At 43.4% G+C, this 16615-nt stretch overlaps 1 protein-coding gene across 2 annotated transcripts in view; it reads right to left on the reverse strand.

The window, feature by feature from the left end:
- Positions 1–16615, reverse strand: part of MYRIP (myosin VIIA and Rab interacting protein) — an 811455-nt gene that overhangs the window by 449720 nt on the left and 345120 nt on the right. For both annotated transcript variants that reach the window (XM_073550109.1, XM_073550108.1), the window contains exon 3: positions 2346–2567. In XM_073550109.1, coding sequence (XP_073406210.1) covers positions 2346–2567 — 222 coding nt within the window. The remainder of the gene's footprint in view (positions 1–2345; positions 2568–16615) is intronic.

The raw sequence follows: 16615 nt of genomic DNA on the forward strand, positions 1-16615 counted from the left end.
TCCTCAGTTTATTCCAGCCAAATTTATACCCCAAATACAAAATGGCGCTTCTTCCCTTCTGAGCTGTGTGTAAAAACAGCAGTTTTTGACCAAAAATGGGATATTGCCAGATATTGGAGGGATTGCATAATACATTTTAGGCTTCATTTTTTCCTATTAACCCTTGCATCTAAAGGAAAATTTTATTGGATTTTTTAATTTTCTATTTATTCATTACACTTAATTCCTGTGTAGCACCTGAAGGGTTTTTAAAATGGTATAACATCTTGGGGTTTTCCATTATATAAGCCTCTCAAAGTCACTTGAAAACTGAATAGATTTATAAAATGAGGGATTTGAAAATTGAAAAAAAAAATTTTTTTTCAAAATTTGTTTTTGTTATACAGAAATAGTCTTTGTAATATTGCATCATGGTTTTTATCTTCACATGGTATGTGGTTTCCTATACGTGTAGTGTACCTTATTGATTAGTATGTGTTCTAACATTGATTACTCATCAGCTGTTTCACAGATGTTATTTCTTCTCCTGAGTGGGATATCAAGTCAGGAGCTTTGCTTTTTATCCACTATTATTAAGACCCACACATGGGTCAAAACGTGTAAAGTTTTATTCTCATATGGGATTAGCTATCCCTTTCTGGACAATTATGGATTTATTTTGCATACGGGCTTGAACGCTATTCCATGCACCTTCGTGGATAACTGCACCTGCTGTGGCTGATTTAAGGGTGAGCTGATAAACTTTTCTTTATATTTCATGGATTAAATAAAGTATTTTGGCACTGTCAATTTTGCCACAAGGCAATTTTTAAAATATCATATTTGCTAAATCTGCCCTGTTAGGTGCTAATATTGTGAATATTTTGAAGTGAAAAGGAGTAAAATCAGCTCAAACTCCACCGAGGCCACCAAGACCCGAGGAGCATGGCATACAAAAGTCACTTATCACACGGTGTCAAGCTGCCTGACATGAGCACACCAATTGTGTGTCAAGGCCAATAGAAAGCAGCAATTGCGTAACACACACTGCCACGTCCAGTGCAGCACTATAAATGTGTTTTCTGAAGTGATGAATCATGTCTCATTACATGGCTGACTGATGGCAAATTCACAGAGAAATATATGGTTCATACCGTAAAGCTTGCTGGAGGAAGGATAACGGTAGGATGTTGCTTTTTAAGGTTGCGGCTAGCCTATGAACTCCAGTGTAGGGTAATATAAGAGTTATTGCACATGCAATAATCTTACACAATTGTAGTTTCCAATTTCCTGTTTTGGAATGTCTGTGTCCCTATGCATAAAATGAAGTCTACAGGATTTGATTTAATAAGTTTATTGTTGAGGAACATGTGTAGCCTGAACAGAACATTAACCATATACTGTAGAATAGTGATGTAATGAAACACTGATTGCACTCCACACCTTGTAAATCACCAATGATTGATCTCACATATAGACACAAATAAAAATCTCACAGAAATCCTTTCAAGAAGATTGAAGGCTGTTGTAGTAGCAAAATGGGCCCAACACCATATTATGCTTATCAGACTTATATCTCTATAATAATCTAGTGTCAGCATAATTCTGCTTTTATAGGGCCTCAGAACTAAACCAGTAGTAGATGAAATGCTTATGGGTGCTACCTTTTAACATTGAAGACATCAATTGATGATGTAAATCAACTGCTGTAAAACCAGTGCTGTCAGATGGGTCGACAATAATGGAAACCAAAGAAACCATGAAACTGCTATAAGCGATTTCTGCCTATTTAGTACAGTAGAGCTGTGTTATACTTTCAACCACCCATACAGTAAACTACTAAGTAGTTTCAAACACTGCTATTAACATAACACTTTATTTCATCAACCTACAAGCATGTATTAGAAAACATAATAAATAGCAATTGTACTGTGTTATTCAGATAGCTTACTTAAAGTGATCCTCTCACATCCAGAAACATTTTTTACCTGCAGACAGAGGGAGAAAATTAAGTTTTATTCTCCCTGCAGCCACATGCCTTGGTCATCAGGGCGGTGAAAGGAGTTGTTACAGTCACCACTCACTATAACAGGAGTGTGCTCCAATCACTCCCTACAGTTTGATTGACAGACAGCTCTGAACATACACATGCTGCTGAACAGGCTGACAGTCAAGGTCCAGGGGGAGTAATGACAGCACAAACACCTTGTAGTTAGTGGTGACTGTTGCTACTCCCTACAAAGCCCTGATGACTGGAAGTGAGCAGCTGCAGGAAGAATAAAACTTCATTTTCTTCTTATCTGCAGGTAAATAGCGTTTTTGCAGGCACCCAGTTCTCTTAAATCTAGTGATGACATTAAACTAACCTTGCTTGTTGGCAGACGTTACAAATCCAGGTCTTCTCTTTCTTTTGGTAAGAGCTGCAGTTTTTGCAGACGTTGAACTTGCAGTCCAGACACTGCCGCTTGGAGTTGATCAGAAAGGTGAAGGGGGAACAGCATCGAATACAGCAGTGTTCGTTAAACTTCTGATGCTTTGATAAAATTGAACACTTATTGCCCTCTTCATCCAACTTCTGCTTAAGTTCACTAAGGAGAGGAAATAAAACAGCTATTAAAAGTATTTCACAGACTTTGAAGGATTTTATTATGTTATAGTAAGAATCATACACTAAGTAAAGAGTGCGAAATCATTAAGTCCTAAATTTTACTCTTAATCTTCTAGGTTTACAAGCAATCTATAATAATTTCTCAGATGTGCATTTGATTGCATTGTGTACATATATCCCTTAAGTTGGTGATACACACCCTACTCACAATTAAAGGTGTTGTCTGGCTCTAGTCTCCAAGTCTGCAAACTTGTGAATCCTCATATTGCATGCACTGTGCGTTGTGAGGATTCTCTGGTGCTGATGCTGGAAGGGACTTGTGCGTTACCGCAAATATGTGATTTGCATACATGCTGTCACGACACAGCTGTCAGGTGACCCAGGACCAGGGGTTCCTTCCCTGTCCCTAACACTAGGGAGCGCCCTTGCTTGCCCTACTGACCGGAGTACTTCTGAAGGTGAAGATGCTGGAACCTCCACCCTTGCCTTATCTCCTGAGTTAGCCCTCCGTCTGTTCTCTTCGTCCACCCAGGGAAGAGGGTGCCACTGTGCACCGTGGTACACCAACCAACAAACAAGGCAACACAATCAAGGGTTAACAGAAAACTCCAGGCATACAAAATATTCGCTGACATATAACAGAGGAATGCTCCGGGGTGTGGAGATTGGAGAATAAACCAAAATAGAGGATTGGGAATTAGCACAAATACATGCCAAGCAACAGTCACTGATAACTCCTCCAACTCGACTTCTCCTATGAACTCCTCTCCCTCTGTTAGCCATGCAGCAAATGCTAGCTCTGACAAGGATTTTAACAGAGTCCAGATTATAAAGGGGAAAGGAGTGGCTAACTGAGCTCAGCTGTGAGTACAGGGATTTCCAGCATGGCCAATTAAGCCCTGTTCTACTAGAAGGAGTAAACACATTTAAAATGAATTAAAAACACAAATGTGACAGGCACAATTGTGAACACGTCGATCAGACAATGCTCACACCACCCACTAACTGAGATACAGCAAGAAAACACAGAATGACAGATTTGCAAAAATACTCTGCAATAAAAAATGGCAGTAATCAGCAAGTGCTGGATAACAAATACAGGGTATTTAGCCGATAAGTTTTTTTGCGCAAAAAAATGTACATCAAGCTGCTCCACCACATCAACATAACCCCTGTCGAAGTAGTCCCTATCTAATGTATTAAAAACCTGAACATATGAACAGTGTCTAATATGAACAGGATTCAGACAGGCCGCTCCCTAGTATGAGCTTGTGGTCTGAGACAGCTCAGACCACAAGCCCATACTAGGGAGCGGCCTGTCTGAATCATGTTCATATTAGACACTGTTCACATGTTCAGGTTTTTAATACATTAGATAGGGACTGCTTCGATAGGGGTTACCTTGACGTGGTGGAGCAGCTTGATGTACATTTTTTTGCACAAAAAAATGTATCGACTAAATACCCTGCATTTGTTATCCAGCACTTGCTGATTACTGCCATTTTTTTATTGCAGAGTATTTTTGCAAATCTGTCATTCTGTGTTTTCTTGTTGTATCACATTTAAAATGAAGAAGTGCATCTTCTCAGTGCCGGATTAGGAGCAATCAGATGCTGCGGTCTTCTAACTCCATACTGTCACGGTAACTCCATGTCACATGCTGCCACATGCTGACTAGATGAGACAAGTCTAGTAGAAATAGTATACTTGCAATCACATGATCACTCACAACTGGTTTTGGCACCGGAGTATCATCACAGTGTGCAGTTTAAGCAATGTGAGGATTCACAAGTCTGCAGGCACATACAGTAACTGCAGACTTGTAGAATAAGGTCACACAACCCCTTTAAATAGCTAATCTATTGTCTTTTGATAGTCGGATGAAGCAAGCATATTAATAGTGAACACTATTAGTAGTTGCAGAAGTGTAGCTTTTGTGCCACGAAAGAGACTAATTAAACACAAAATGTGGAAGGATATAAAGATATAGCACCAAAAAATAATTACATAATCATGTAAGTACTATATACGTGGAAAGGGAAGTTAAATTGAAGGGAAGACCATTGCCATGAAGAAGTATACTTGATCTGGTTTATGATACATTCACATGAATCCCAAGACCAAATGTTTTACAGCAGGACTTTGCCAACAGTACTGAAGCTTGCCATCCCAGTGCCATATCTTCACTGTATAAGCATTGCTCATGTACTGGACCTTTAACGTGATGTAAAAGAAAATATGATTCATCAGAACAAGCTACTCTCTTCCATTGCTCCATGGCCTACTTCTCATATTTATGTGCCTCTCAATGAACCTTTAGAGACCAGAATCATTGCTTGTTCTTCTTTGGACAACTTTTGGTAGGTACTAAAAAATGCATACTGGAAATATCCCGAACTCCTTATATTTTAGAGAGGCTCAGACCCAGTTGTTTATCCATCACAACTTCCTGCCAAATATACAGTATCACAACCCTTAACAAGTGGCAAGATGATCATTGTTTGTCACTTCTCCTATCATTGGATTTAAATTGGTTTTCTGGTATTGTAAAAATCCTGTCCAATGGCTGCAGCCTTTTTTGAAAATACAAACAGAGCTTTACAGATTAAACAACAAACACAAGATTGATTTCATCAACCAAGGTATCATTTTAATCAGCATAACAGCGCCAACCTGTCAGTGTCTGTAGTTTACTGAGCAAAATCCTGCTGACAGGTTCGCTTTAAGTTTTATAAAGATGTACGTTGTTCTTTCAAATAACCGCATGGATGGTATTGCATTTCAAGGCTCCTTGGATTAATTAAATTAATCTAAATAAGTTGTGATAATTAATTTGACAGATGAGCTTAATTAATTAAAGGAAAACTATTTAAGAATGAGGTTGCACATTATTAAGCAGGCCACAGGTGTCAAGTAATAAGGGAAAGAAAAGGGATCTCTCTGCTGTTGAAAAGTGTCATATAGTGCAATGCCTTATAGAAGGTATGAAAACATTAGATATTTTACGAAAACTACTGTGAATAGATTTGCAGCTGATACAAAGCACAGAGGGGTCTGCGTAGATACAGGCATAATGAGGAAGGTTTCTGCAAGATAAATTCATCTCATTAAGAAAGCAGCTACTAAAACACCTGTCATCTAATTACTAGAGACTTTAGGCGCCTACCTGATCCCTCGAACTAGGGGGCACCATAGTCTATCCCTGTCCTCCAAACTACCCCGGAAATTGGAGACACCAGAGTCATGTACCTTGCTATGATCCTGTCTGAAACCTTATCTGTTCTCTTCCAATGTTAGGAACACCGCACTGCACGTGCTCACTGAGCCAATGCGCGTGTCCTGAGTAAAACAAACTGTGCACAAAGATACCAGTGGAGGGGGGCAGCAGCAGTGCAGATGCATGCTTCAGACAAACAGGACCTGAAGCATGTAACTGCTGAGGGTGTGGCCTAAGCTCCAGAGAGCTAGGAGCTGTAGGAAAACTCCTAGAATGGTAACTACGGGACAAAGTTATCAAGGGGCATAGACAGGCATATAAACTAGATCAGGCTGGGGTCAAAGCACGAGAGAGCACGACATTACCAAAGGAATAGACAGAATGGATAGTCAGGATGTAGCAATAGATCAGTAAACCAGAACGGGCAATAGATGACAAACTGTAACGGAGTAACAATAGCCAAGCCAGGAGGTCAGAACCGGAGAAGACAATAGTACCAAAACGTGAGACAGAGAACAGAGTGAGGGCACAGACCAGGTCATACACAGGAGGCAATCAAGCAATGCAGTATGCATGCACACCAGGGGTCAGACACACAGCCAGAACAACAGTATAGCTGACAGGGAATCCTAGTCTGGAATGAGTATAAATACCACTCCCAGATCCAAAGGGAGGCCAGCAAAAGTTATTCCTGAGAGAGCAGGACATTAACCATGTCCTATATCATGACACCCAACAAGGGAGGTGTGAGGCTGAATTGTTTTGGGATTACGCAAACCAGACAGGCAGGGATGAAAGAAAACTACAATCATGCAAATATACTTACAAAACAACAGAGTGGAACACAGGGGAGGGATAGATAGCAGAAACCAAATAGGATTGGATGAGGATAAACATGCACACCAACTCCACACAGAAATCTCCTGAACAACTTGCCAACCACCTACTACAAACACTGAATTTTTCCTCCAACACCTAACCAGTAGCTAGGAACTATCACTGACAATTCCCAAGTGCTAGTGGCAGGCATATTTAACAGAGTGGAGTGGCCAACACAGAACAGCTGAGACAATTCAGGATGGAGAGCTCAAGGAGTTCAACTGAACTGATTAAACCTTGCAATGACACAGCAAGGAAAAACCTACATTGTTTAATAGGATAGTGAAACAGTTCTAATCAGTGCAGGATTTTGTGTGCCACGATGCTGCGATCTTCTGGCCCATGTCTGTTGCTGTATCCCTGTGACAATACCATTACAAAGCAGCAAACAGGTATTTTAATTTGCTGGTGTCTCTGGAGTCCCACAAACCACAAGTATTATCCAGAGGCTTGCGATTGTGCATAAACCAACTATTCGACCACATAAAAATGCACCAGTAGATGGATGGAGTAGCGGATGGTTGGTAGATGGCCACCATGTCTCAACAAGGTTCCAACAATAGTAAGGAGGTGGCGGAGTTATGTTTTCGGTGGAAAACATGGAGAGAGAGCTGGTAGGCCCCTTTACAGTCCCTGAAGGTGGGAAAATGACCTCAGCAAAATATATAGAGTTTCTGACTGACCACTTTCTTCCATGGTACAAAAAGAATTGTAAAATCTATAGCAATGCAGCATCTCATGTTGCAAAGAATACCTCTGAGTCATTGACTGCTATGGGCATAAAAGGAGAAAAATTGATGATATGCCTGTCCACCATCCTTCCCTGACATCAACCCTATTAAGAACCTTTGGAATCTCATATAACAAAATATCTATATGAGGGTGGGAGGCAGTTCACATCAAAACAGCAGCTCTAGGAGCCCAGCAAAGAAATTCAAGCAGAAACTATCCAAAAACTCATAAGTTCAATGAATGCAAGAATTGTAAATGTGATATCAAAGAAGGGATCCTATGTTAACATGTAACTTGGCCTGTTGAGATAGTTTGTATTGAAAAAGATTTTGATTTCAGTAAATGTGAGCTGATCTCTTAATGCTGAAAATTCATCCTATGAAATGTTTGGCAACTCTTTGTATACTAACTTGGAACAGCGCATTTTGAGTTTTTTATGTTTTGAAAAAAAATACCGTTATCATTGTGAGGTTTGTTCAATAAAATCTGATTTATACTCTACAGCAAGGGTGAGGAACCTTTTTTTGCAGTACAAACCATGAGCTAACTCTATCCACAAAGAATGTCCTGATGCTGGCACTGGCATCAAGATGTAATCTTTCATTGCATGCGCCTCAATGTTCAGTAGCCAACACTACATGTGCATGCTCATGGAGCAAGAAGAAATTAAAGGGCCGGTGGTAGTCAAAACACAAGCTCCAGGCCTGAGCCCAGCAGTCCCCAGTAATCTGCCCTGAGGCCAGAGAAAAGGTAATCATGAGATGTAAATCGCCTGAGGTTCCCCGCACCCACTCTAGAGATTGATGATTTGAGCATTATACTGACTCATTTGCATCGACCATTTAGGAAAATCACAAAAAAATAGTATTTTCATAATAATTTAGAACCTGATGTATAAAACATAGAAATTGCCAAGAAATGTTTTTTTTTTTTATGCTTGTGTATGGATAGGAGCTCAGAAAGCACAGCATAGGGACAGGTAAAGGCCTAATGCGATTATGATGTACTACTTCACTGATGATGTACCAGATTGAAAATGAGTGATAGTCTCAGTGTGTGACTAGAAATCCAAGATTCAAGTGACATACAGTGAACTGTAGCAGTTTCGTCATCATCTCCACTTAGTGTGTGATTGTGAATGTATACACCTGTGATATACTACAGCAACAGCAGCTGGTTTATTTATTTTTTTACATCGTGTCAGCAAGGAAGAGTGGTATTAAACCACTCATTGCAGGTTTTGCAACTAATCTAAATTCTAAATGTAAGGCTTGCTTGTAAATTATAGCGCAGTCCTATGTTTTGTTTTCTTTTTAAGATAAATCTCCCTAATTCTGAAACTTAAACTTAAATGTTTATCTCCTAAAATGTGTGGGAAATATAATTTTTGGAGTCCACTTTATTGCTCCAATAGTCTAAATAGATGCGTACACACGCCACCAGAATACAGGGGCCAGTGGTATGTGCTTGTTGGGATGCGAGGAGGAAGCATGAGGCCTTTTTTACTAAAACGTTTTTTTTAAAGAAAACTACATAATTTTAAAACTTAATAAAAAATGCACGTTTACCTACTAGAGTGTGCGCGTTGTTTTAAATAATTTTTTGAGCCATTTTCAGTGCTTCAATAGTCCAATACTTTATGCATACTCACGTCACCTGAATACAGTGGTCAGTTACAGGTGCATGCTTGTGGAAAGTGATTCTACCTATATTTTCTGGCCCCATCCTATTTTGTAAAGGCATATGTCCTTTTTTACCAACTTTGGAATAAAAATTATCTTTTTAATTTTGGAATATCTGTTTTAATTGTCTACTCGAAATACTGTGTACACTGCTGCATGTGTAGGGAGATGGACCAGCTGTTGTGTTCCGCCAGAAGTCATCAATGCTACTGTGGTGTAGGATATGAATAGTGCTTTGTTCCTGATATGTTTTCTTGCTATAACAAATGTAATTCCCCTGTGGGCTGCAGTAATAACTAATGGTCACAAGATGTCACTATCTAGAATGTAGGTGAAAGGTGCAGTTTGCCCTATAACATAGCAGGCATAGAGGCATTGTGAGGGTTAACAGCCAGCCCAGATTGGCGAACTTAGGGTTATTGTAAAGTTCAGGAAGTGACAAGTTAGTTGAAAGAAGTATCTAGTAGCAGTCGAAGGTCAGAGGCTGCTATGGACAACGTGGGCCCAAGACTCGAGGCAGTGGATTGCCACAGAAACCCTCCTCCCGAGTCCCTTTGCCAGCCTGGGAACTTCGAGATAGACATCAAAGCCTGGGGGCAAATTCCTTCTGCAGAGCTGAAATTGGACTCAAACTCTAAGAGGTGGAGTGAGATGGAATCCAGATTTACTGCTAGAAAAAGAGAAGATCCCCTAGGATTAGAGAAGATAGTAAAATGGATGTTCTACCTATACCGAGAACCAGGGTTGAATTTGTGTCTGGTACCTATGGGAAAGATGCCACCCCATTGAGCCTTATCCTCTACATCTGACTGTAAATACTGTAAATGCTGCCATTTTCCAAGTAAAAGTTCAATTTTTTTTTTATGGAATCCGTGACCCCTGGAGTCATGACTGCCAAGGTTCTAGAAGAGGAAAGCCTCGAACCCCTGGAGGCCTTGGGTCCTCAAGTAAGTGTGATGCACTCCACACACAGCAGTACATCAGGACAGGGACACAAGTTGTCTGCAGGATGCCTGAGCGTGTGTGAACAGAAGCTCACCCACGACTACCTCGGCCACGACTACCTCGCCTGGGCATCTTACACCTGATCGCTATCTGGCAAGAAAATTAGCAGGAAGGAAGTGGAGGGCAAAATGGAGTATATGTCCCTTTGCTCATCTCAATCACAGTAAGATAATGTAGCCTTGTCCAATTACATCATCAGCTGGAGTTAGCGGTCTGCTGAGTCCACGTTCTCCGCTGCTTTAAAAGTTAATGTTATACATAATGAAATTTCAAATACACCAATGACACCTATTTCTATGCTGCCCAAAGTCCCCTATTCCACAGCACCCTGGGGGCTAAGGAGCCAACTACATAAAAAAACTTAAAGTTGGTATTTTAGAAGACATGAACAGTCAGCCAGCCTTTGTTATCAGAAGAGTTGGTGCTGTAGAAGATGGACAACACAATTCTAATGTCAACCTGTGTTCCAGGTTCTGTAAACTGAGGAGGTAGAGACATTGTCTGTGGTAGTAGCACTGAGCCAGAACAATCTTCGGGTAGGAGTCAGGTGAGGGGCAAGGAACACTAGCCATTTAACACACTGTCAACTTTTCATGGATAAGTCATAAGACTATTCAGGCAGTGACTTATCTGAGTCAACAAAGGGTTGAGCATACTGAAGTACATCCTGCCGGTTCACCTTGGAGTTGAGAGACACTCATATAGATTAAATAGTCCAACTGCCTATCTAATTTACATTGGTGCCTCTCAACTCAATGGTGGACCGGGTTGGTTGTACTTTAGTATGCTGAATCCTTTGTTGACTCAGTTAAAAATTCACTGCCTGAATAGTCTTACAATCAGGTATGGACTGGGGCTGAAATTCAGCCCTGGCATTTGAAATCACACAGGCACATGCTGTCCCCATCCCCAAGCTCCAGATGAGATATATTACCCTGGATGGAGGAAAGCAAGATTTACTTCAAGACCAATATTTCTAATGATACTTGTGGTCTGCTGGGGTAAGTGACGGAGTCAGCGACTTTGTGTTCCGTCACAACTCTTAACAGTATTGGTGTCTTCGGGACACCAATTCTGTTAACAAAGTAGCAGACAAGGTGGCCCACGACCAGACAGGCCCTTCTGGCATTTGCCAGAATTGCCAAATGGCCAGTCCGGTCCTGCTTACAACGGCTTATCTCCCTGTCTCCACTGATCCCGTCTCCCTGTGGATTCAGCCATCTTTTATCAAATTTGAGTAATTTTAGTTAACTGATAATACTTAAAAGAAATAAAAAAAACACCCAGCTAGAAAAACTCTAGAAACAAATACTGTGACTTCTAATCTGATTCATTGGCATTAGCCGTTAGTCACCAAAATCTGTCACACGCCAGTAAATTTGCCTTAAAATTCCTGTTACTGTTCTTGCATGAAATATTCACTTGAACTTAATGTTGCTGGGCTGATCTGCATATCTTCTCTACGCACTGCATTTATCCCTTTATAGAAAACCAGAAGAAAGGAAATAACTGGAAATACATAAAAATACCATGACACATTACACAGAAACACTATCCTAAAAGGTTTACATCAAGTCAAGCAAAGAAAAATTTTTTAAGATCCTTATATACACAGAATATTGAAAGATACAGCCCTCTTGATTTCCCACTAGAATGCATATACAGTATATATACTCCACTGTTAGGAATGGCGGAACACACCAAACAAAAATAATAAAGTGCGTTCGCTGCTCGGGGTCCACTGTGCAATAGGTGACATAACCGCTTCTAAGAGGTGGCAGGAGCAATATGGCGGAAATGAGCACAGGGTTAAACTTCACCCAGGTGCGCAGAGCACTCAGTTAATTCACAGAGATGCCAAACAAGTACAAATACAAAGGACTGATCCTGTTGAAGTCACAGTACTCAGTAAAAACGCACACACGGTATCAGGTCACAGGAGTAGCCCAAGACGGCGGCACTACGTCTGTCTAGACCTACCGTGTGCGCAGCATCGCAGCTGCGAACGCAAAGGGGGCTGCTACTGCAGCGCGGCGTGGACACTGCCGCTAAACGACAAGGCTAAGGCGCAAGCGCAATGTCGGGAGCTAGCAGCTGTGGATGTTGCAGCAGAGGAGCGCTGGCGCTGATTCTAAACTCAGTCCCTAACCACATACGTAATATCAGAGGGAAGGGGTTTTATAATGAGTCATTCACCAGAATCATACATCCATCCTCATACACACAGCAGCAAGTAAGTCTATACTAGCGCATGGCGGAATAGCCATGCGCGCCTTTTATAGCAGCCGGGACCTTCCATAAGCTTCCAGATCTCCGAGATGGACCAATGAGATCTGGAGCGGGACCTGAGCACATGACTCCCGATCTCCAATGGGAGACCATCCCATGAGCATGCTCTGTAGGAGGACAGAAGGACTTAGCCTCAGGAGAGATTTGCTGCAAGGCAATCTCCTCTGCAGTATATAAACAGCAGGAGACTGCAGAATGTGAGGGTCTGGATCCCTGCGGAGTAAACACAGAAATCCGATGCCTAACATTTCCCCCCTCCTAGGTCCCCCTCCTCCATGAGCCTTCTGATCCATCAACTTGTGCCCATCAGCGATATAGGCCTCAGACTCGTCCGAGGGCAAGTCTGATGTCCCGGTAGGTGACAGGGAGACCCGGGACAAGTGGAAGGCATCAGGGGCGGCAAGATTGCCAGGTTTGAGAAGGGACCAATGGGAGACAACGGGAGCAGAAGTTAAAGTGGAATGCCACCATGTGTCGGCAGGCGTCTCCACCCTTCGCTTAAGCAGGCTTTTCTGAGCACAATAGAAGCAGGCCCGAATATATTTAACATCCCGAGCCCTGTGCGGCCACCAGTAAGACCCTGCTAGGATTTTTGTGGTCTGCATATAGCCACAGTGACCACCCCTCCTGGACGCGTGTACCCACGCGAGAACCTTCGGCCAAAGATGGGGAGGAACAAGGGTCTTGCCTGGCAGTACAGAGTTTGGCCATTGCGGGGCACTGTTGTTCTGCGACACAGCGTGTTGACAAGTATAACCGCAACTGGAGTCTTGTGCCGGACGCGCCTGGAGAATGGCGCGAGACACCTCCATGGGCTCTGGGGGTGGAACCTCTGGCTCGGGTAGTTCCAGAGGCTCAAAAAAATTGGGAGCCGAGGTAACCTTCCGTTTGGATTGAGCACGCTCCATACCGCGCTCCGAAAAACGGAGGTTAAAGCGGGTGGAAATGGCAATCAGCTCTTCCAAACTTGCAGGAACCTCTCTGGTAGAGAGAGCATCATTAACATGCTCCACCAAACCTCTCCAAAACACAGGGATGAGGACTTTATCGGACCACTCCAGCTCGGAAGCCAGTGTCTGAAAACGGACGGCATACTGACTAACCGAGAGAGAACCCTGAGTCAAAGTGAGAAGCTGAAGAGAGGTGTCGTGTGTGACCCGTGGACCGAGGAAGACCTGCTTAATAGCTGTTAGAAAGTGAGCAGCAGTCCAAACCTCTGGGTCACCACGCTCCCATAATGGCGCAGCCCACTCCAACGCCTTGCCCGACAGAAGGGAAACAATAAACCCCACCTTGGCCCGTTCCATAGGGAATCGCGCAGCCAGTAGCTCCAGCTGAATAGAGCACTAGCTGATGAAACCCCTACAGGAGGCGCCATTGTCAGAAAATTTATCGGGCAACGGAAGGCGGGTAACTGTCGGCGCGAGGGAAGACGTGGACATACGGGAAACCGCGTCTGTGATTGCCTTTACAGCAGCTTCAGTGGATTGTGCAGCTGAGAGAGCCCTCTCAAGAGTGGCCAACTGGCCCTCAAGCTGCCGAATACACTATAACAGTTGCTGCTGTTCTGCCATCACTAGCCAGACCCTGGCGCTAGTATAATGTTAGGAACAGCGGAACGCACCAAACAAAAAATAATAATAAAGTGCGTTCGCCGCTCGGGGTCCACTGTGCAGTAGGTGATATAAACGCTGCTAAGTGGTGGCAGGAGCAATATGGCGGAAATGCGCACAGGGTTAAACTTCACCCAGGTGCGCAGCGCAATCTCAGTTAATTCACAGAGATGCCAAACAAGTACAAATACAAAGGACTGAGCCTGTTGAAGTCACAGTACTCAGTAAAAACACACACACGGTATCAGGTCACAGGAGTAGCCCAAGACGGCGGCACTATGTCCGTCTAGACCTACCGTGTGCGCAGCATCGCAACTGCGAACGCAAAGGGGGCTGCTACTGCAACGCGGCGTGGACACTGCCGCTAAACGACAAGGCTAAGGCGCAAGCACAATGTCGGACGCTAGCAGCAGTGGATGTTGCAGCAGTTGAGCGCTGGAGCTGATTCTAAACTCAGTCCTTAACCACATACGTAATATCAGAGGGAAGGGGTTTTATAATGAGTCATTCACCAGAATCATACATCCGTCCTCATACACACAGCAGCAAGTAAGTCTATACTAGCGCATGGCGGAACAGCCATGCGCGCCTTTTATAGCAGCCGGGACCTTCCATAAGCTTCCAGATCTCCAAGATGGACCAATGAGATCTGGAGCGGGACCTGAGCACATGACTCCCGATCTCCAATGGGTGATCGTCCCATGAGCATGCTCAGTAGGAGGACAGAAGGACTAAAGGCCCCTTTACATTTAGCGATGCACCAGCGATCCCGGCAACGATACCACCCGGTCAGGATCGCTGGTGCATTGCTAAATGGTCGCTGCCACACAGGCAGATCTCACAGTGATGCAGCAATGATCCAGCGGTCGTTACTTAGCTTTCAGACGCGGCGATCCTGACGTCCTCCCGTCCGCATCCACGTGTTGCTCGTCGGCGCCAGCAGAAAGCGCCCGATGAGAAATGGAGCTGCGCAATCTTGCGCGATCAACGACAGACAGCGGGGGAGCCGGTCGGAGGTAAGTATCACACATAGCGATATCGCTGCTGCTTCACCAAATCGGTGATGCTTTAGCGATATTGCTAGCGATATCGCTATGTGTAATACCCCCTTTGCTGCAAGGCAATCTCCTCTGCAATCTCCTCTGCAGTAGATAAACAGCAGGAGACTGCAGAATGTGTGGGTCTGGATCCCTGCGGAGTAAACGCAGAAATCCGACGCCTAACACTCCACTGCCCATGAAATAAATCTGACACACAGCATGAACAAGATAGCAGGCAGAGATTGAGGAATAATTCACAGCTCTAACGAGATTCTGTGAGAGGGAGAATGTATCAAACGCGAAACCCTCACAGCATCTATCAGCTGCAATCAGGCAGATAAAGGAGCAATCCCCGTTACGAGCCCTGACAGTAGTTAATGGGTTAAACAAGCTGTGACATCATCACGCGTGTTCCCAACATCTCTCCAATGCTAATTATTCCAGACTGTGCTATTTTCACAGCAGTGATACACCCAGCTAGTTAGACTAACTGAATGCTTAATGGAGCATTTAAGAACAACATGGAACTATTTGCTTTTGCCACATTTGTTCTACATCGGCGCAACGTATTTACAATTAATTGGTAATAACTTATTTCAATAAACGGAAACTACTGAGACTTTATTGCTTCAGTCGCAGAACATAAACAATTACAATTGGTAATGATATAGAAAATAGTATTTTCCATTTGAACAATTTCAGTATTATAATTGCATAAAATATTCCTGCTACACTGTTGGGGGAGTATGTTATACAGATGGCATCTAAGTAATACCGCACAGTAGATTATATAAAGATTTGTGGAGCAACTGCTGTTTACTAGTCTGGGACTCCAAGTAACTGCAAGTCTTTGTTTTAGTAGAAATATATATTATTAGCATGGCTGAACATAGATTTTAAGTGCAGAAAACGCTTAGAAGTTTCGGCTATGCCCCTTACTCTAAAAAGAAAACTTGCTGTTTTTACAGTCCTTTCATTTCCATAGTAGTTATGGCAGGCCAGCCTTACACAAGTGAAACTGCCTCCTATTGCGCAAAGGGGTTGTCCGGCCTTAAGGTACTGTCACACTTAGCGATGCACCAGCAATCCCGACCAGCGATATGACGCGGTCAGGATCGCTGGTGCCTCGCTATGTGGTCACTAGTGAGCTGCCACACAGGCAGATCTCACCAGCGACATCGCAGGGGTCGGCGGTCGCTACTAACCTGTCACACTAGGCAATCCTGCGTCCTCCCGCCTGGCTCCACGCTCGTCGCTCGTCTCTCCACAGGAAGCGCCGCAGGAAGCTGACAACAAGAAACGGCCCAGGACGTTCTCGTGCGATCAGCGATAACCAGCGGGGGAGCGGGTTGGAGGTAAGTATCACACACAGCGATATCGCTAGCAATATCGCTATAACATCACAAGATATAGCGCTATTGCTAGCGATATCGCTTAGTGTGACAGGCCCTTTATGCCACAAATGTACAATCACTCTATAAGACTTTGTGAATTCTCACATAGTGCGCACTGTCCGCTGTGTGGATTCACTGGCACCAGGTGCGGAGGGTGCGTGATTGCAAGTGATCACG

This window comes from Dendrobates tinctorius, unplaced genomic scaffold, assembly GCF_039654945.1.
Source record: "Dendrobates tinctorius isolate UK_male_01 unplaced genomic scaffold, ASM3965494v1 ptg000162l, whole genome shotgun sequence".
NCBI lineage: Eukaryota > Metazoa > Chordata > Amphibia > Anura > Dendrobatidae > Dendrobates > Dendrobates tinctorius.